Source organism: Dendronephthya gigantea, unplaced genomic scaffold (assembly GCF_004324835.1).
Source record: "Dendronephthya gigantea isolate DGI-Jeju-01 unplaced genomic scaffold, DenGig_1.0 000254F, whole genome shotgun sequence".
NCBI classification, from domain to species: domain Eukaryota; kingdom Metazoa; phylum Cnidaria; class Anthozoa; order Malacalcyonacea; family Nephtheidae; genus Dendronephthya; species Dendronephthya gigantea.
The window spans coordinates 136446-157953 of NW_021163264.1; the positions used below are offsets into that span (position 1 = coordinate 136446).

Sequence of the window (21508 nt, forward strand, 5' to 3'; positions counted from 1 at the left end):
TTTGTACTCATTTTGTATAGTATATGTATGGTATATAATGTTGGCCGCCCATACCCTAACGGAAGTAGCCTACTTATACCAATATGAACATGATGAAATATTACGACTTATAACTTCATACAAGTCTATTGAATGTGGAATTTTTCATAACATTAATAAATATGAATCTTTTTACCTTTGCACTGCCAAGGCAAACGTTTGGCAGCAAATATAACGATAGTTATGAAGACGTAACTCAGCATGGCTTTAAAGTTGGCTTCACGCAACGAGGAGGAAGCGATGCAGTGGCGTCGCCTGTTTTGTAAGTGGCAGGACTTATTCATATATTCGTGTTTTACATTATTCATTTCTTTTCAAATTGATTGTTTGTACGGTATGTGAACATGAATATATGAATATTTCCACCCCACTTATCGATGCTGGGACGCCACTGAAGCGATGTATAGAATAATGATTGCTAGCATGCTGCATAAGCCTTCCCGATCCGCGTGAAGCACTTCCTCTTCTTAGTAGCGTAATATCATGGACTTTGGAAAAAGCTTACAAAAGTTTATGAATATTTTCTAAATTTAATCTCGGAAGAGGCAGCGAAATAATTATTTGCATAACTATAAGGACTCGTCTACACGATGCCAAAGAATTTGAAAACGGAAGAATATTTTACCTTAAAATATTTATGTCAACAAATATTTAATGTTAAAAAGTCGATTGGGAATCAATTAAATAAATACCCCTCTATACGAGGGAACGTGGGTCCATGCACGGGATTTTAAACGCCACGCGTCATGTCGTCGTTTTCATATCCTTTCAAATTTATTTTGCAAAGCCGTTCTCGCGTATCCGCTCAGTGGTTTACAAATTCCGCAGGTACAACACCCTCGGCATGCTTTACAACAAACCTTCTTAACTGCAACAGTCACGTCAATTAAAGAGAACTCTATATTATGTGAACAGGAGCGATAATTCCAGCGGCCCTTTGTTGAAGCCAATCTTGGACACATATTTGCCGGCGTATTTCAAACATTTCGCTTTACATCAACGCCAATATCAGTATATTTAAAGTAATGTAGCTAAATAAGACTGTGGTAGAAAAAACACTGTAACACTGTGACTACATCAGTCCTATCGTCCCAAAAAAAATTGTCGCGAGGGGGCAAATTTTCTGCCTATAATGCGCCAAGCGTTTTTGCCAAAGAACTTGTTTTAAAACCAGCAGATAATGATACAGAATAAAACTGCTTAAAAAACACTTCATAATTCATCAACATGCAATCATTAAACTCGTAAAGTAAGCCGGCACAACGTTATGAAAGGCTTGTGGGCAACAAAAGAAGTCATATTGTGTATAGATGTAAAAAAGTCGTATGTTAAACTTTGAAAATCTTAGTCGAATAAAGGGTGAAGTTTCAGCCACGATATGTTTTAGGGATCAACTTAAATTTTTTGAACATTTTAAATATTACTACATAAAATATTAGATTTTAAACTTACCTTTATTTAGTGATGGGGGCAGCAAACGGATTGCAGTTATCAACGTTTGAAATTTTATCAAAAAACACGGCGTTTACAGCGAAGGCATTATATTGACCACAATTTCTCCACAACAATGGCTTTAATCTCGAATGAACAAAAAAGATATAGCCAAAATATGAATTTATTAATAAATTGCCTAAATTTATTCTCGCAAGAAAAAAAGCATCTCGAATTAAAATGTATATTTTTCCCAATTTTCTCAAAAACCTTCTCGAGACCCAGGCTACTTCCTCATCACACGTCGATCAGCGCGCGATAAGCGTGTTGCACCGTCCTATCTATAACTATAAGCGCAAATAAATAGAAATATTCCATCATGCACATCAGCCACCGTGACATGTTTACGACACTTACGATTTCATGGAACAAAGCATTAGGCATGGTTCACACTTGATCTAAGAATCGGGGATCCATTGTAATTTTTTCTAACAGACAAAAAATTTTGCGCACCAGTGCATGACCGCAGACAAACAGAATCCAAGATGTCTTCAAGAAGTGTGAACCAGGCTTAAACGCTCTATTATCTTTATTAGTAGTGAAGAATCCCTTTGCGCTTTCAAATTCGCTGATTCGTCTTTTGTGGAGAAAAACTCGGATTCTCGTGGACGGAAGTATGCCTCTCTATATTTCCCAGTTTTGACGTTTTCAAATTATTCGAATACGTTAGGACTGGTGGTAAATCAGCGGAGGTTTAAACATGAATTTCTTCTCGAGGTGTAATACCTTGACCTTACAGATTGACTGCGCTAGATGGACTGCGCCTAAAGACAATTTAGACAATTGTGCCGCTGGAATATGATGACAAGCCTCAAATTCTATGGAGCAAAGTCTTTTACGTTGTTAACCAATGTGGATATTAATGAATATTATATGTGTTATCGTTTTTTATACACTATGTACTAGTGAACATACCTCTGCATGGGAAAAACAGTTCATTATCCATCAGTTCATTTGGAAAACCAAAACCACAAATATTTGTGGCCCCTGTTAAAAAAAAAGCTGGTTAGGATTATGTAATTTATGTAAATGTTATTTTTTAAACATTTTGCCTTTTTTTATTCATTCTTTGAAGCACCAGCTACCTTAATCGGTGAACAAGGAATGTACAAAAAGTATCAAACAACATTGTCTGCTGTTTTGAATTTAACAAAAATTAATTCTTCAGCTTATAAGAAAAAATAATTTACCTGCACAATCTTTGCAACTGTTGTCTTGTACCAGATGGTAAGAATAATAACAAGGAAGATAATAACAAAGAAGACAATTATTCGGGGCAAAAATTCGGTGCAAAGTTCCTCGCTTTTTTTTTGACATTTCCGATCCATTAGGATACAACAATAACTAGATTTGACAGTCAACGACTGCTCAACTTACCGTAAATTGGCCATTTTTCGAAAGAAAAGCTTTTCTGTGCTCATATCTCAAAAGATTGATTTTGAAACGCAAAAAAATTGCTTGCAAACGCTTATAAAGCCTTTACTATAAGAACGGTAAGACTTTTTCGCGCGTAATCCTAACTTAAACAAAATTCACACGATATTTCTCTAGCAGTGGTAAATATCGCTGTGAGACTGCCCAAATTTGGGTAGTGCGCTGACTGCGCTATTATTAGCTAACGTCAAACGTAATATCGAACCGTGTTTACAAAATTCTAATCAATTTCTAGAAAATAGTAATTGTTAGCCAATCAGAGTGGATCAACAACAGACAAGCAACAGATCATTTTGTCAACCATGCAGAACAGTGAAATGTTACATGCACTGATTATCCGTGAATAAATGTCAATCTTTTTCATTCAAATATATAGTTTCCGAAATTTGGACAAACCGTATAGATATCCCAATCATGCAGATACAGGGTTTCCAAAAATATGGACACCACTATATATGTCGCGCATCTAGATTTTTGTGCCGACTGTCATGGTTACATTTCAAAAAACTGTGCACTGTACAGTTTTTTGTGAAGCGAGTTTTATCATTCGTACTTTTAAAGACATTTTTCAAATTGAAAAACTAATAAGCTTTAGCAAAAATGGCAGCGACTCAATACAACATTTAGACAAAATTTTGTTTTACCTTTTGTACCACATTTCATACCAGTGTCTTCGTTGTGCTTGCAATTATTGTTTCTCGAGAGTCCATGTGAACAATTTGCCTTATTAGGTTCTCTTCCAGTGCAAGCGACATAGCCTATATGGGGAGATTAGGAAAGAGTATAACAGCGTTTTCTTTGGAAAAACACGCGCTTTTTTCGTTTGGAAATTAATCGAAAAAACGTTCTTTTGATGCTGTTCGATTAGATTAATTTAGGTTTAGTTGGAGTATATAAGAATATATTTAATACATGTAGATTCTGGTTCTGATTTAATAATATCGCTGCTATTTCGCCGTTTGAGGGTGTGGTCGTGTATGGCGCGTTGACACGTCGCACACGATAGAAGAATACGATCAAACACAACACGAACCATTTACATTAATTCGCGCGCGAATTTTAACACGCTAATTTAAGTTCTAGGTTATAATAATATGAACAAACGCTTTTAATATAAGCGCGAATTCCAAAGTGAAAGTCATGTACCTATGTAGAAATATTCCACATGACATGCATTTTTCAACTTCTATACTTTAAAGTTTTTAATGTACGATGTGTTTCTGAATGTCGAATAACATTTATGTTTAGTAGCTTTATACTCAAGACTGGCGAGTTAACGCCAGAGCAGGCGCGCCATGTTATTTTAAGAAACTGACTTGTAAAGGCAAAAAAAATATGAAATTTAAGAAGGTGTGCGAATTATTATTAAGTTGAAAACTAAATATATTGGTTGCAAGAAACTGCGCTAATTTAATTTCTTCTATTGCAGAAAGCCTTTGTGAAGTTATGTTCAGGGTCGTCGCCAAAGCGCTTTATACTGCGTGACAGATCGATTTCCATCGAAAGCAATCGTTTAAACGAGTATATATATGAACAGGAATTTATTTTTAAGAATCTTGAGGCATCTTTGGTTCACTCTAATCATTTCGTGGTGATTAGAGTGAACCAAAATGATCGCAATTCGTGAAAATATGCATCAGAAGTACATTTCGATTTTTCCATGTTTTTGTTTATCTCACCTTCTGAACTGCATTCCACTCCAGCGTCATGAATGTGTCGACAATATTTATTTCCCCAAGCTTCATGTAAACAACTTGTTATATTTTGTTCGTTTCCTTTGCAACCAACGTTAGACAACCATATTTGCCCAGAACCAGGAGGAACCTGTCCACGACGAAGTGGCCTAGCAGCATTTTTATAACCAAGTTGACGACACGCAACTCGGGCATCACTCAAATCCCATCCAACATCACAGATTGTTCCCCACTGTCCATAGTAAAATACTTCAACACGGCCAATACCATTTTCACTCAATGGTCCTTGTAACCTCAATAAAACACTGGCAGGCTTACCTAAGAAAACATGAAAGAATATCGAGACTAATAAAATATTCTGATTCTGCATACTCAGATTAGATAGGCATTACTTTATAAGTAGCCTACGGTTGCTGAGAAGTAAGCACGAAGAGCGATATTGATAGTTTTTTAATGACCACAAAAGGTGGGGACAGCAAAAACCAAGATGGGGCTAGGCGGGCAGTATGCCTCTTGATAAGGTTCATAATAAACATTATGTGCAAGATTTTCTGGCATTATTGATAGACAATTTCGATAGGCAAGATCACATACAAATTTTTTGCACTATTGGCACATATAACAATGATTCACTTCATTTTCTCAGAATGGCCTCAAAATTTTACCAATGGGGAGGGGGGCGGGGGTGGAATTTAACAATGAATGGATAGTGATCGGATATTTCTTTTTGTATCTCCATCTGTCTTACCACATTCTACTCCAGCATCATCGGAATGACTACAATTAATAATTCCCCATCCACGATGAGAACATCTTGCTATATTCTCTTCTTTTCCTGTACAACTGATGTCATCTAACCATATTTGTCCAGAACCTGATGGAACCTGTCTCTTTTGAAGAGGTCTGACGGCATCAGGATAACCAAGTTGACGACATACAACTTTAGCATCTCTGAAATCCCATCCATCATCACAGATTGTTCCCCAGGTTCCATTGTAGAACACCTCAACACGACCAGTACCATTTTCACTTGAAGACCCTTGTAATCTGATCGACACATTTGTAGCTATAAATGCCAAAAACTATTTGCTACTACAGGCTATTGCAGAAAATAAGCACTATGAAGAGTTGGTTAGACAAATGTCTTACCACAACCTATAAATTCAAATACGTTTAAATTTCAAGCTGTTGAAGTACAGTATATTGCTTATTGGGGGAGGGTGGTTCCAGACATATAGCTAGTTAAATATAGCGTCATCAGGAACTTAGGCTGATAGGCCTACTCCCCAAGAATATTTAGAGTAAAAGTAAAAGTAGTAGACTAAATTTTAGTAGACTAAAAGTTTAGAGTACAGCAGATGGAATTACCTTCGTTTTTTCGCATGAGATTTTTTACAATTTCAAATTAGAATATTAATTACAGAATTAGATTCCTGGATTCCTGGATGAAAAGTACGCAAGAATTTGCTATTCCTTCTTAACGAAAAGAGGAATATACGTCAAACAATAGAGTAATTCTATTCCTGTTGTATTTTAATGGAATTCAACGCTTCCCCTTCCGGGCGCTCTTGCGAAACAATTTAGGCGTATCAATTCCAAAGCTTATAACCCTGACTGCAACAACAAAACGCACAAAAAGATATAAAATAAAAAATGAGCTTTGTTCATGATTTTTACCTGTCACATTCTCTGTGTCAGGTAAGCTATCAAAATAATGATTCGCGATGTTGGACTCAGACAACTGATAAATATTTCGGGTATTCATGTAGCAAGAAATGTTTGCATATTTCAATTTTACCAGCCAATCATCACTATAGGTACTATAACGATTCCCTGTTCAAGATGGAAGCACGCAAATGCTTCCAACGATTCAACAAACATTACATTGAAGTTTCATTTTAAAAATAAGCAATTAAGGTATTATTTATTATTAATAGGAAAGAGAGAAGACGCCAATAGAAAGACAATTTTGGTAACTTCACCTGTTTTACTACATTCAACTCCAGCATCTTCCGAATGATCGCAATCATCAATTCCCCATCCGTGATGATAACATCTTGATATATTCTCTTCTTTTCCTTTACAACTGACGTCATCTAACCATATTTGTCCAGAACCTGAGGGAACCTCACCTCCTTGAAGAGATCTGATTGCATCTGAGTAACCAAGTTGACGACATACAACCCTAGCATCTCTAAAATCCCATCCATCATCACAGATTGTTCCCCAAGTTTCATTGTAGAATACCTCAACACGACCTAGACCACTTTCACTTGAAGGCCCTCGTAATCTGACCGACACATTTGTAGCTGTAGAAAGGCAAAAACTACTTGAGAACGTAGGCAATCTCAGAAAATAAGTATAAAAGCAGGAAATACTTGATATTCTAGGAAATTGTATTTGAAACTCTTTTGTCTTGCCTTAGCTTGTTTGAAATCTTTTTCTATATGCTTGTGCGTAAAGCCATTTAAACTTTTAACATTTCAACAAAAAGGAATTTCGTTTTAAACTAATTGGCATATTTGTATACATTTTCCAGGCAAGACCAGTTATATTTGTAGCTCTTTTGTCTCGCCAGCTCGCTTGCTAGGTTTTTATCCAATGAAAATGCATTTAGGTAAAATTATATGCAAGCACTAGCAGTGATCCTGCGAGTGGGTTTTTGCGATGAGTGGGATTTGCAATTGAAAAAATGTCAGTGTGGCTGATGTGATAGAATGTTTCTGTGAGTGTGCAGGAAACAACGACGGATTTGAATACAGAAGAAAACTTAAGTCCGGACTATTTCTCATCGGTGAAGACTTGTTTACGACAACTGCGACAAAATTCAAAACAACTAGGCTTATGTCGAGACTGGGGTCCCCTTTTCATTATTTTGCCTTTGTCTTCCTTAGGCCTCGTTCCCATTATGACGTAATTGTCGTGAAGAAGTCGTTTTCACCGATGGTAACTAGTCCGATGTAAAACTATCTTCATTTCGTGAATTCTTACCAGTCATTGTTGGCTGAGCACGGGTAGCAATATTCTATTACATCATGACGTGTAACGAAAAATACAATTAAATGGAAACCAAGATCTATGCTTATGCTTACGCCGCAACAGAAAATCAAGATTTGACATTTCCGCTTGATTTGGGCAAGATTAAGGTCTATCAAACTTGTGAATAATTTGTGAAGAGTCAAATGAAACATTTTCAGCTATTTTTGCCATTGTATTGTAGAGTAAACGAAGACAAAGATGGGTATACTGGCACCAATTTTTTTCGTACCGAGTGCCAGTAAATTTACTGTAGCGTAAACTTAGCCTGGACGAGATATTTGGCACGGAAAAACATTTGAAGTGCAAATGCAGCAACAGGATTATTTTATATATTATAGAAGAACATCGAAGTTTCAGTTGGTGTATGGCAATAAATCAATAGCGGGAAGCATATATTTTGTAACTTCACCTGTTTTACTACATTCTACTCCAGCATCTTTCGAATGACCGCAATTATTGATTCCCAATTCGGAATGAGAACATCCTGATATATTCTCTTCTTTTCCTGTACATCTGACGTCAGCCAACCATATTTGTCCAGATCCTGATGGAACCTGACCCCCTTGAAGAGAACTGACGGCATCTGGATAACCAAGTTGACGACATACAACCCTAGCGTCTCTAAAATCCCATCCATCATCACAGATTGTTCCCCATAGTCTATTGTAAAATACTTCAACTCGACCAGTACCATTTTCACTTGAAGGCCCTTGTAATCTCACTGACACACTTGAAGCTGTAAAAAGGGAAAAACCATTCGAGTACGCAGATATATTGATAGAAGTTAAAATAGGTTTAAAAAAGTTTTATGACCAACTAAACGTGATTGGCTGTTCGAGCCGATGGAAGCAAATGCAAATGCTTCCAACGATTTAAACATTGGAGTTTCAGTTGAAGACGTGCAATGAATAGAAGATAGGGAAAATATGAAAAATCAGCGATACAAAGATTGTGAGTCGTGGTTTCCAATTCTGTGTGTTACGTTTTCCTAAATATTCAAAGAAAATACTTTTTATTAAGAATTCATAACAACATATTTTTTGGTAACTTCACCTGTTTTAATACATTCTACTCCCGCATCTTCCGAATGAGTGCAATAATTAATTCCCCATCCGCGATGTGAGCATCTTGATATAACCTTTTCTTTTCCTGTACAACTGACGTCTTCTAACCATATTTGTCCTGAACCATTTGGTGGAACTTGCTCTCTTTGAAGAATTCTGACGGCATCTAGATGTCCAAGTTGACGACATACAACCCTAGCATCTCTAAAATCCCATCCATAATCACAGATTGTTCCCCATAGTCCATGATAGAATACCTCAACACGACCAGTACCATTTTCACTTAAGGGCCCTTGTAATCTGACCGACAGATTTGTAGCTGTAAAAAGGCAAAAACTACTTGGGTACCAGTCAATGAGAGAAACTATAGGTACAAGAGAAGGTATGGCTTGAGCCACAAACGCAGGATTTGAATATTAATCAAATGTTTTAAGAATGAAATTAAAGAAAACTTGGTAGTTTTGCGGAGCATAGCCAGTGTTATCAGTTGTGGTGTCAATGAAATTGCTGCTTGAGAACTTTCACATGTCACTTGTCAGCTCTCTCAATTTAAACCGGCGACATTGGACTTGGACAACTAATAGACACTTTAGGCATTCAATTGTGCAATTAATAATTGCATATTTCAATTTGCCCAGCCAATCAGCGCTATACTATGGCAATCAACTAAACGTGTCTGTATGGGGAAGATGAAAACATGCAGATTCTTCCAACGATTCAACAAACATTAAATTTTCATTTAAAAATGTGCAATGAATCAGTATAGTAAGCAGATATTTTTGGAAATTTCACCTGATTTTATACACTCTACTCCAGCATCTTCCGAATGAGTGCAATCATGAATTCCCCATCCGTGATGATAACATTTTGATATACTATTTTCAACTCCGAAACAACCAACACCATCTAACCATATTTGTCCAGAACCTGAAGGAACCTGCCCCCCTTCAAGAAATCTGACGGCATCTAAATAACCAAGTTGACGACATACAACCTTGGCATCTTTAAAATCCCATCCATCATCACAGATTGTTCCCCAAGTTCCATTGTAGAAGACTTCAACACGGCCAGTACCGTTTTCACTCGAAGGTCCTTTTAATCTGACCGGCACATCTAAAGCTGTGGAAAGGCAAAAGGTAATTGAGTACGCAAAAAATTACCTAAAGAGTATAAGACAAGAAAGTTAGTATTTAAATACCTGTCAAATTCTTTGTGCATCTAGCTATCACAATAATGGTTCGCGATGTTGAACTTAGACTACTAATAAAAACTTCGGGTATTCATGTAGCGACAAATGTCTGCATATTTCCAATTTTACCAGCCAATCAGCACTATAGCTACCATAACGATTAGCTGTTCAAGATGGAAGCACGCAAATGCTTCCAACGATTCAACAAACATTGAAAGGTATTATTTATTATTTAATAGGACGAAAGAGAGAAGACGTCAATAGAAAGACAATTTTGGTAACTTCACCTGTTTTACTACATTAAACTCCACTGACCGTCCATTTAAACTTTTGACATTTAAACAACAAGGAGGAATTTCGTTTAAAACTATAATTGGCATATTTTTTTACATTTTTAGGCAAAACCAGTTATATTTGTAGCTCTTTTGTCTCGCCAGCTCGCTTGCTAGGTTTTTATCCAATGAAAATGCCTTTAGGTAAAATTTAGATTTAAATACGCCGGTGGCTGCAGGCAATTCTGACTAGTACAACGGCAGGAATGGAGGCCGCCCATTGGACAAGGACTACAATGCCATGGCAAAGTTTTGACCTACAAAAACAGGAATTGAAGAATTGCATGTCTGCAAACCGAATCCGACAAAGCGTTGCATCATAACGTGTAAGGTATTGATAACATAATCAATATGCGCTCTAGAAGTGAAGTGGATTACTTCCGATTTCTAAACAAGGCAACTTATACAAGTCGATATTGTGACTGATAAATCGTCTACGCCTTGTCTGGCCGTCTTAAGCCGGTTTTCCACTAGCGATGTTTTTCGCGCGAAACGACGTTTTACTTTTTTTTCAGAGCTCTCAACTGCAACCATCTGGAACAAATTGCTCAAATACAAAGGAATAAAGTCGCTTCGCGCGAAAAATATCGCTTGTGGAAAACCGGCTTTAATCGTACGTGTGAACGGGCGTTTATATAACAGGATGCGAGAAGGTGAGCCTCCAGTTGGTAGTAGTATTGCATTAGGGCATCGAGAATGAAATGGTTCTGGCGTCAAAATCAAATTTTACCATTAGCTTTCGGAAATTCGTTAATCCTCTATACGGACAGCTATCAATTCAGACTTCAGGGTTGCGGCCAAAAGATTTAGCTGCAGACTCGGCGATGCGCCAGGATTTACGTCGACGACTTTTAGACGTGCAGATAGTGTCGAAATGCCGAGCTTATGACTATCCAGATTAATTTAGCGTCCAACTCGACGCAGTTAACCGAAGTTTCTATACCTCCCATTATTGTAAGGCATCATTTTAGTACTCACTTTGTATAGTATATATAATGCTGACGTTCGATACCCTAACGGAAGTATTTATGCCGATATAAACATGATTACATATTACAACTTATAACTTCATACAGGTCAATTTTTCATGAAATTAATAAATATGAGTCTTTTTACCTTTGCACTGCCAAGGCAAGTGTTTCACAGCAAATATAACGATAGTTATGAAGACGTAACTCAGCATGGCTTTAAAGTTGGGCTTCACGCAACGAGGAGGAAGTGATTGCTGGCATACTCAATGTTTTAATATACGTTAAAGGCCTTCCCAGCCCTTGTTAAGCACTTCCTCTTTTTAGGAGCGTAATATATATCTTGGACTTCTGGAAAAGCCTACAAAAGTCACAAGTTTCATAGTCTATAGTTACACTTTCGGAATGACTATACAACACTCGTGCAATCACGCGCTTGCGTGTAAATAAGGGGAATATTTCGTGGAACAATTTAGTCAACAATATTTCAAATGCACTTTTCAGTCAAAGCTTTTCCAGTCAAACATTTTACGATTCGACTACATTCTATAAATATTTAAAAAATATGCCAAATTCGACTGACGTGCAGGAATTTAATGACTTTTAATAACATATATTCCGTTCCGTGAATATTTTCTAAATTTCATCTCATGCGGGGGGAACATGCTGCGAAATAATTATTTGCATAACTATAAGGACCCGTCTACACGATGCCAAAGAATTCGAAAACGGAAGAATATTTTACGTTAAAATATTTATGTCATCAAAGCATTTGCTGATCATTTACGTAGAAAGGGAAATCATTAGAATGATTTCTATTTCAATTATGCGTTTTTAATTTTCAAAAGAGGCAACTCACATTTAAATGTACTAGTACGTAACTAGTACGTAAAATAAGTAACAACACCTAATTATGTGTCCCATTTGATAAAAATCGATACCGCGCGCGCGCGAAACGAATTTCAATAACATTTATTGAAAACTCAATAAGCATTGTTGCACAGACAATACAATTAAACCAAAATACATTTACACGAAATAGTCATTAACACACTGTTCACATACATTCTGTTGATCAATCTAATATCTATCTTTTAACGGAATGTTTTCTTATTCACACCAGAAGACTATTTTACGTTTGATTTTAACTCTGTATTTGTTCTCTTGCACGCTAAACATCTAGGTAAGTGCCCTTGCATTAGCTTGTGCCAGGGCAACGCATTTTCCAACTGTGATGAATTTGTTTTCGGTATTCTTCCAATGGCAATGGCAGAATAATTCCGTTAAAATGGCAGAATAATTTAATTTTTAACGACAAAGATAGATATAAGATTGATCAACAGAATGTATGCGAACAGTGTGTTAATGACTATTTTGTTTAAATCTATTTTGGTTTCTTTGTATCGTTTGTGCAACAATGCTAATTGTGTTTTCAATAAATGCATTACCAGAAATTTGCGACATGATAATTTGCATTTATACTAATTTGCATTTAACTTTCAGCATAATGGCCTTCAACTTTTACTATTAAATACATATAGTAAATACACAAAACCTTAAAATGTCGTTGCCCTAGAACTTGCCCACTGTTTGCCGACCTCTGGGTCAATGGAACAGCCGTTTCCCAACGTTTTAATGATCGAATTACTTACCTTAGGTATTTCTACGTTCGGCCAACTGATTGTGAACAAATGTGTATATAGCCTTCGTATTGTTCAAGTTCCTGATAAGACTGATAATATTTCTTAAAGTGATTGCAGTGAAAATCCGAGCCGTACAGAAAAGTTTATACACAAATACGAAAGACAATATCTTTAACAACTTTTTTTGGTATATTACACGTCAATTCATCAACTACCTGAATCGAAATATTCGAATCAATGTGAGCGATTTTATAAGTTCGTTGACAGAACACGGACGAAACTTTCAGCAATATATTTTTAAATTTGGCAGATTACAGAAATGCCTAGGCAAAAAAATTCGGCCACCAAAACGTTTATAAACAGCTGCTCTACCGATCTAGAGGTCGGCAAACAGTAGGCAAGGTCTAGGTCAACGGCATTTTTAAGTTTTGTATATTTACTATATATATTTTATAGTAAATGTTGAAGGCCATTATGCTGAAAGTTAAATGCAAATTAGTATACATGCAAACTATCATGTCGCAAATTTCTGGTAATGGTTATTGAAATTCGTTTCGCGCTATCGATTTTCATTAAATGGAATACATTAAATGCATGGTGTTGTTATTGATTTTACGTACTAGTACAATTGACTGCGCAATTGAAACAAAAACTGGTTAGAATGATTTAGTTCACATTTCTAGGATCATTTTGATATACTTAGCTTCAAAATCGAGGCTTCAGACGATTTGTGTTGATTTTTCATAAACATTCATAATCTACATAATGAATTATCGCATCGCTCACGGCAAGCATTTCACAATAATAAAAAGAAAAATTTCAGGCAAAAAAACTGACCCTTTGGTCCTATTTTACGTCAGGAATCGATGCTATCAAAGATGCTCCAATATTTAATTGAAAGGTGATAGATGATGTGCGGGAACTTATATTGCATGTATTTATATATTTTTTTTTAACCTGGCAGCAGCGTGGTAGCGTATTCGTCCCTTCAAATATGGTATATAACAACTGCCTAAAATAGACAAAAATACTCTCGACCATGCAGAAAGAGAAAATAAATATTTGTTGAAGAAAGAGGCGTGCAATTGCGATACTAAAAGCGTTTTTTCATTTTTGTTTCAAATTGCTTAGAAATTCCTGGATTGATTAGGGTGTCTAAATTCATCAGCACCATAGCTAAGTTAGTTAGCCTATTTTTGAAACAAATTTGGAGCCGAAAGGAATTTTATTGATTAATATTATGCGGTCCTAATCTTATTAAGCGAGGTTTCTATTTTATCGTAATTGTCGTGAACGAGTCATCTTCACCGATGAGAATTAGTCCGGTTGTACATTTGTCTTTATTTCTCTATTCAAAATAGAAACGCATAATTGCAAATAAATAGATTTCATCATGCACAACAGCCACCATGACATGTTTACGACACTTACGACTTAATGGAACCAAGCATTAGGCACGGTTCACACTTGATCTAAAAATCGGGGATCCATTGTATTTTTTTCTCACAGACAAAGGATTTTGCCTACCAGTGCATGACCTCAGACAAACAGAATCCAAGATTCTTGCGACAATTGTGAACCAGGCTTAAACGTTCTGTTATCTTTATTAATAGTCAAGAATCCCTTTGCGCTTTCAAATTCGCTGATTCGTCTTTTGTGGAGAAAAAGCTGGATTCTCGTAGACGGAAGTGGCCCTCTCTATATTTACCTGTTTTGACGTTTTCAAATTATTCGAATACTTTAGGACTGGTACGGTAAATCACCGGAGGTTTAAACATAAATTTCTTCTCAAGATTTAATACCGTGACCTTATATTAAGCTACAGATGGACTACACCTAAAATTACTACAATATGCTCATTTGTTTGCATATCTAATTTCTTTAGACAATTGTGCCGCTAGAATATGATTACATGCCTCAAATTCCATGGAGCAAACGTCTTTTACGTTGTTAACCAATGTGGGTATTAATGAATATTATGTGTTGTCATTTTCTATACACTATATGTACAAGTGAACATACCTCTGCATGGGGAAAACAGTTCATTATCAATCAGTTCATTTGGAAAACCAAAACCACAAATTTTTGTGACCCCTGTTAAAAACAAAGCTGGTTAGGACTATGTAATTCATGTAAATGTTATTTTTTAAAGGTTTTGCCTTCTTTTATTCATTCTTTGAAGCACCAGCTACCATCATCGGTGAACAAGGAATGTACAAAAAGTATCAAGCAGCATTGTCTGCTGTTTTGAATTTAACAAAAATTAATTTTTCAGCTTATAAGAAAAAAAAATCTACCTGCACAATCTTTGCAACTGTTGTCTTGTACCAGATGGTAAGAATAATAACAAGGAAGATAATAACAAAGAAGACAATTATTCGGTGCAAATATTCGGTGCAAAGTTCCTCGCTTTTTTTTGAAATTTTATCCATTAGGATACAACAATAACTAAATTTGACAGTCAACGACTGCTCAACTTACCATAAGTTCGCCTTTTTTAATTTCGAAAGAAAAGATTTCTGTGCTCATATCCCAAAAGATTTGAAAGTTTTGAAACACAAAAAAATTGCCTGCAAACGTCTATAGAGACTTTACTATAAGAACGGTAAGACTTTTTCGCGCGTAATCCTAACTTACACAAAATTCACACGATATTTCTCTAGCAAAGGTAAATATTGCCATGAGACTACCCAAACTTGGGTAGTGCGATGACTGCGTTGTTATTAGCTAGCGTCAAACCTAACATCGAATCGTGTTTACAAAATCCTAATCAATTTGTAGAAAATAGTAATTGTTAGCCAAACAGAGTAGATGAACTACAGACAAGCAATAGATCATATCATCAACCATGAAGAACTGTAAAATGTTACATGCACTGATTATCCGTAAATAAACGTCAATCTTTTTCATTCGAATATATACCAGTTTCCAAAGCTTGGGCAAACCATATAGATCTCCCATTCAGATATAGGGTTTCCAAAAATATGGACACCACCATATATGTCGCGCATCTAGATTTTTGTGCCGACTGTCATGGTTACATTTCAAAAAACTGTGCACTGTACAGCTTTTTGTGAAGCGAGTTTTATCATTCGTACTTTTAAAGACATTTTTCAAATTGAAAAACTAACAAGCTTTAGCAAAAATGGCAGCGACTCATTACAACATTTAGACAAAATTTTGTTTTACCTTTTGTACCACATTTCACACCAGTGTCTTCGTTGTGCTTGCAATTATTATTTCTCGAAGGTCCATGTGAACAATTTGCCTTGTTAGGTTCTCTTCCAGTGCAAGGGACATAGCCTATATTGGGAGATAGGAAAGAGTATAACAGCATTTTCTTTGGAAAAACAAGCGCTTTTTTCGTTTGGAAATTAATCGAATAAACCGCTCTTTTGATGCTTTTCGATTAGATTAATTTAGGTTTAGCTGGAGTATATAAGAATAAATTTAATACATGTGGATTCTGGTTCTGATTTAATAATATCGCTGCTATTTCGCCGTTTGAAGATGTGGTCGTGTATGGCGCGTTGACACGTTGCACACGATTGAAGAATACGATGAAACACAACACGAACCATTTACATTAATTCGCGCGGAATTTTAACACGCTAATTTAAGCTCTAGGTTATAATAATATGAACAAACGCTTTTAATATAAGCGCGAAATCCAAAGTGAAAGTCATGTACCTATGTAGAAATATTCCACCTGACATGCATTTTTCAACTTCTATACTTTAAAGTTTTTAATCTACGATGTGCTACAAATTTTTATTAAGTTGAAAACTAAATATATTGGTTGCGCGAAACCGCGCTAATTTAATTTCTTCTCTGCAGAAAGCCTTTGTGAAGTTATGTTCAGGGTCGTCGCCAAAGCGCTTTATACTGCGTGACAGATCGATTTCCATCGAAAGCAATCGTTTAAACGAGTATATGAACATGAATTTTTTTTTAAGAATCTTGAGGCATCTTTGGTTCATTCTAATCATTTCGTGGTGATAAGCGTCAGGAGTACATTTCAATCTTTCAATGTTTTTGTTTATCTCACCTTCTGAGCTGCATTCAACTCCAGCGTCATGAATGTGTGTACAATATTTATTTCCCCAAGCTTCATGTAAACAACTTGTTATATTTTGTTCGTTTCCTTTGCAACCAACGTTAGACAACCATATTTGCCCAGAACCAGGAGGAACCTGTCCACGACGAAGTGGCCTAGCAGCATTTTTATAACCAAGTTGACGACATACAACCCTGGCATCACTCAAATCCCATCCAACATCACAGATTGTTCCCCATTGTCCATAGTAAGAAACTTCAACACGGCCAATACCATTTTCACTCAATGGTCCTTGTAACCTCAATAAAACACTGGCAGGCTTACCTAAGAAAACATGAAAGAATATCGAGACTAATAAAATATTCTGATTCTGTATACTCAGATTAGATAGGCATTACTTTATAAGTAGCCTACGGTTGCTGAGAAGTAAACACGAAGAGCGATACTGATAGTTTTTTAACGACCACAGAAGGTGGGGCCAGCAAAAACCAAGGTGGGGCTAGGCCGGCAGTATGCCTCTTGATAAGGTTCATAATAAACATTATGTGCAAGATTTTCTGGCATTAATGATGGACAATTTCGATAGGCAAGATCACATACAGATTTTTTACATTATTAGCATATATAACAATGATTCACATCATTTTCTCAAAATGGGCTCAAAATTTAGCAATGAGAAGGGGGGCGGGGGTTGAATTTAGCAATGAATGGATAGTAAGCGGTTATTTCTTCTTGTATCTCCATCTGTATTACCACATTCTACTCCAGCATCATCGGAATGATTGCAATTATTAATTCCCCATCCACGATGAGAACATCTTGCTATATTCTCTTCATTTCCTGTACAACTGATGTCATCTAACCATATTTGTCCAGAAGCTGATGGAACCTGTCTGCCTTGAGGAGGTCTGACGGCATCAGGATAACCAAGTTCACGACAAACAACTTTAGCATCTCTAAAATCCCATCCAGCTTTACAGACTGTCCCCCAGGTTCCATTGTAGAATACCTCGACACGACCAGTACCATTTTCACTTGAAGGTCCTTGTAATCTGATCGACACATTTGTAGCTATAAAAAGCCAAAAGCTATTTGAGAACGAAGGCTATAGCAGAAAATAAGCATTATGAAGAGTTAGATAGACAAATGTCTTACCACACCCTATATACAATTAAAATCAAATACGTTTAAATTTCAAGCTGTTGTAGTACAGTATTACTTATTGAGGAAGGGTGGTTCTTCGCTGCTAGGGTGGTTAACGCTGCTAAGCCTACTCCCCAAGAATATTTAGAGCAAAAGTAATAGACTAAATTTTAGTAAACTAGAGTACAGCAGATTGGATATCCTTCGTTTTTCCGGATGAGATTTTTTACAATTTCAAATGAGAATATTAATTACAGGATTAAATTTCTCAAATTAAAAATTACTCAAGAATTTGCTATTCCTTTATTAAGAAAAGAGGAATATAAGTCAAAGAAAAGAGTAATTCTATTCCTGCAGTATTTTTAGGGACTTCAACGCTCCCCTTCCGCGCGCTTTTGCGAGACAACTAAAGCGTATCAATTCCATAGCTTATTACCCTGACTGCAACAACAGAACGTACAAAAAGATACAAAATAAAAAGATGAGCTTTGTTCATGATTTTTACCTGTCACATTCTTATGTCAGGTAAGCTATCACAATAATGATTCGCGATGTTGGACTCAGACAGCTGATAAATACTTCGGGTAACATTTGTTATTTTTGCATATTTCAATTTTACCAGCCAATCATCATTATAGTTACTATAACGATTCGCTGTTCAAGGTGGAAGAACGCAAATGCTTCCAACGAATCAACAAATATTGAAGTTTCAGTTGGGAAATAGGCCATGAAGGTAGTATTTATTATTCAATAGGAAAGAGAGAAGACGACAATAGAAAGACAATTTTGGTTACTTCACCTGTTTCACTACATTCAACTCCAGCATCTTCCGAATGATCGCAATCATTAATTCCCCACCCGGGATGAGAACATCTTGATATATTCTCTTCTTTCCCTTTACAACTGACGTCATCTAACCATATTTGCCCAGAACCTGAGGGAAACTCACCCCCTTGAAGAGATCTGATTGCATCTGAGTAACCAAGTTGACGACATATAACCCTAGCATCTCTAAAATCCCATCCATCATCACAGATTGTTCCCCATAGTCCATTGTAGAATACTTCAACACGACCAATACCATTTTTACTTGAAGGCCCTCGTAATCTGATCGACACATTTGTAGCTGTAGAAAGGCAAAAAAAAACTTATGAACATAGGCAATCTCATAAAATATACGATATTCTATGAAATAATTATATTTGGAACCTTTTTTGTCTTGCATTGGCTTAGGTTTCAAATATTTTGCTTATGCTTGTGTGTAAAGCTATTTAAACTTTTAACATTTAAACTCCTTTTCCACTCGCAATATCCAGCTCGCCAGCTCGCTTGCTTAGCTTTTATCCAATGAAAATGGGCATGTAATAAGATACGTAAAATAGGTGAAATTTAGTTATTTGCAAGTACAATTCAGTAAGCTTGCGAGTGGGTTTTTGCGATGTGTGGGATTTGCAATTGAAAAAATGTAAGGGTGGCTGATGTGATAGAATATCTCTATTAGTCGAGCTATTTAACACGCAAAAACATTTGAAGTGCAAGCACAGCAACAGGATTATATTATATAATATCATTATAAGTTTAGGTTGGTGATTGGCAATAAATCGATAGCGGAAAACAGATATTTTGTAACTTCACCTGTTTTACTACATTCTACTCCAGCATCTTTCGAATGATCACAATTATTGATTCCCCATTCGGAACGAGAACAACTTGATATATTCTCTTCCTTTCCTGTACATCTGATGTCAGTTAACCATATTTGTCCAGAACCTGATGGAACCTGCCCCCCTTGATAAGATCTTACGGCATCTGGATAACCAAGTTGACGACATACAACCTTAGCGTCTCTAAAATCCCATCCATCGTCACAGATTGTTCCCCATAGTCCATTGTAAAATACTTCTACTCGACCAGTACCATTTTCACTTGAAGGCCCTTGTAATCTCAACGACACACTTGAAGCTGTAAAAAGGAAAAACCATTCGAGTACGCAGATATAATGACAGAAATTGAAATAGGTATGAAAACGTTTCATGACCAACTAAACGTCATTGGCAGTTCAAGCCGATAAAAAAATGCGAATGCTTCCAACGATTTAAAAGCCTTGAAGTTTTAGTTGAAGATTAGCAATGAATAGAAAATAAGAAAAAATAGGAAAAATAAGCGATACAAAGATTGTGAGTCGTAGTTTACAATTTTGTGTGCTCCATTTCTGTGTTTTCCTAAAAATTCCGAAAAAATTATTTTTATTAAGGATTCATGCTAAGGTATTTTTAGATAACTTCACCTGTTTTAATACATTCTACTCCAGCATCTTCCGAATGAGTGCAATAATTAATTCCCCATCCGGGATGTGAGCATCTTGATATAACCTTTTCTTTTCCTGTACATCTGACGTCTTCCAACCATATTTGTCCTGAACCTGATGGAACCTGCCCCCCTTGAAGAGATCTGACGGCATCTAGATAACCAAGTTGACGACACACGACCCTAGCATCTCTAAAATCCCATCTATAATCGCATATTGTTCCCCATACTCCATTGTAGGATACCTCTGTAAGGCCCTTGTATTCTGACGGACACATTTGTAGCTTTAAAAAGGCAAAAACTACTTGAATAAGCAGTCAATGAGAGAAAATATAGGTACAAGAGAAGGTTTCAGTGACTTTGGTGTAAAATAGCATAAGCATGAGAGATTACGTAGACCGTTAATTTTGGCGTTGTGCGAATAGATCTTTTACAAAAAGCCTTTATATGAAGGAGAACACGCAAAAGAGAGCAGTTGACTTATAATTTTAAATAGCTTTCATGTTCGCTAAGTCCAGCCAAATTTGGAATACATGAAAACCTATTTGGGGCAAAACTACAACAGGAACAGAATCAAGACTATCATGAGCATAAGGATTGTTCTATATGGCCAAATCTTGAGCTAAAAACGCAGGATTTGAATATTAATTAATGATTTAAGAATGAAATTAAAGAAAACTTGGTAGTTTTGTGGAGCATAGCCAGTGTTATCAGTTGTGGTATCAATAAAATTGTTGCTTGAGAACTTTCACATGTCACTTGTCAGATCTCTCAATTTAAACCGGCGACATTGAACTTGGACTACTAATAATTTTTATACACTTTAGGCATTTCATTGTGCAATTAATGTTTGCATATTTCAATTTGCCCAGCCAATAAGCACTATACTATAGCAATCAAATAAACGTGAATGCATGGTAAAGATGAAAACTTTTCCGAAGAAAAAATTCTTCCGACGATTCAACAAATATTCAATTTTCATTAAAACTGTGCAATGCATCAATATAGTAAGCAGATATTTTTGGAAACTTCACCTGTTTTTATACATTCTACTCCAGAATCTTCCGAATGATAGCAGTTATTTATTCCCCATCCGCGATGAGAACAG

The 21508-nt window shown here is 36.2% G+C and overlaps 2 protein-coding genes across 2 annotated transcripts in view; both read right to left on the minus strand.

Moving 5' to 3' along the window:
- LOC114540915 (deleted in malignant brain tumors 1 protein-like) overlaps positions 1-11648 on the minus strand; it is a gene marked incomplete at its 3' end in the record, with an annotated part of 36709 nt that extends 25061 nt beyond the window's left edge. The window contains exons 1-5 of the mRNA XM_028560910.1: positions 11399-11648; positions 9554-9880; positions 8751-9080; positions 8107-8433; positions 6641-6967 (exon numbers count right to left, since the gene is read on the minus strand). Coding sequence (XP_028416711.1) covers positions 6641-6967; positions 8107-8433; positions 8751-9080; positions 9554-9880; positions 11399-11465 — 1378 coding nt within the window. The remainder of the gene's footprint in view (positions 1-6640; positions 6968-8106; positions 8434-8750; positions 9081-9553; positions 9881-11398) is intronic.
- Positions 11649-15579: 3931 nt separating this feature from the next.
- Positions 15580-21508, minus strand: LOC114540916 (deleted in malignant brain tumors 1 protein-like). Its single transcript, XM_028560911.1, has 8 exons — positions 21435-21508; positions 20381-20684; positions 19729-20055; positions 18893-19219; positions 17704-18021; positions 16942-17274; positions 16083-16196; positions 15580-15659 (listed from the first exon to the last, which is right to left on the minus strand). Exons 2-8 carry the CDS (start codon positions 20676-20678, stop codon positions 15580-15582), a joined length of 1797 nt encoding a protein of 598 aa, XP_028416712.1. The 5' UTR covers positions 20679-20684; positions 21435-21508.

What these genes read in the sequence shown, in the direction of transcription:
- LOC114540916 (XM_028560911.1), bottom strand. Translation starts at nt 20,678, where the DNA reads ATGTGTCCGTCAGAATACAAGGGCCTTACAGAGGTATCCTACAATGGA. An exon ending in AGTAGAATGTAGTAAAACAG is followed by an intron (nt 19,220 to 19,728) that starts GTGAAGTTACAA and finishes GCCTTTCTACAG; the next exon opens with CTACAAATGTGTCGATCAGA. An exon ending in TGTGAAATGTGGTACAAAAG is followed by an intron (nt 15,660 to 16,082) that starts GTAAAACAAAAT and finishes CAAATTGATTAG; the next exon opens with GATTTTGTAAACACGATTCG.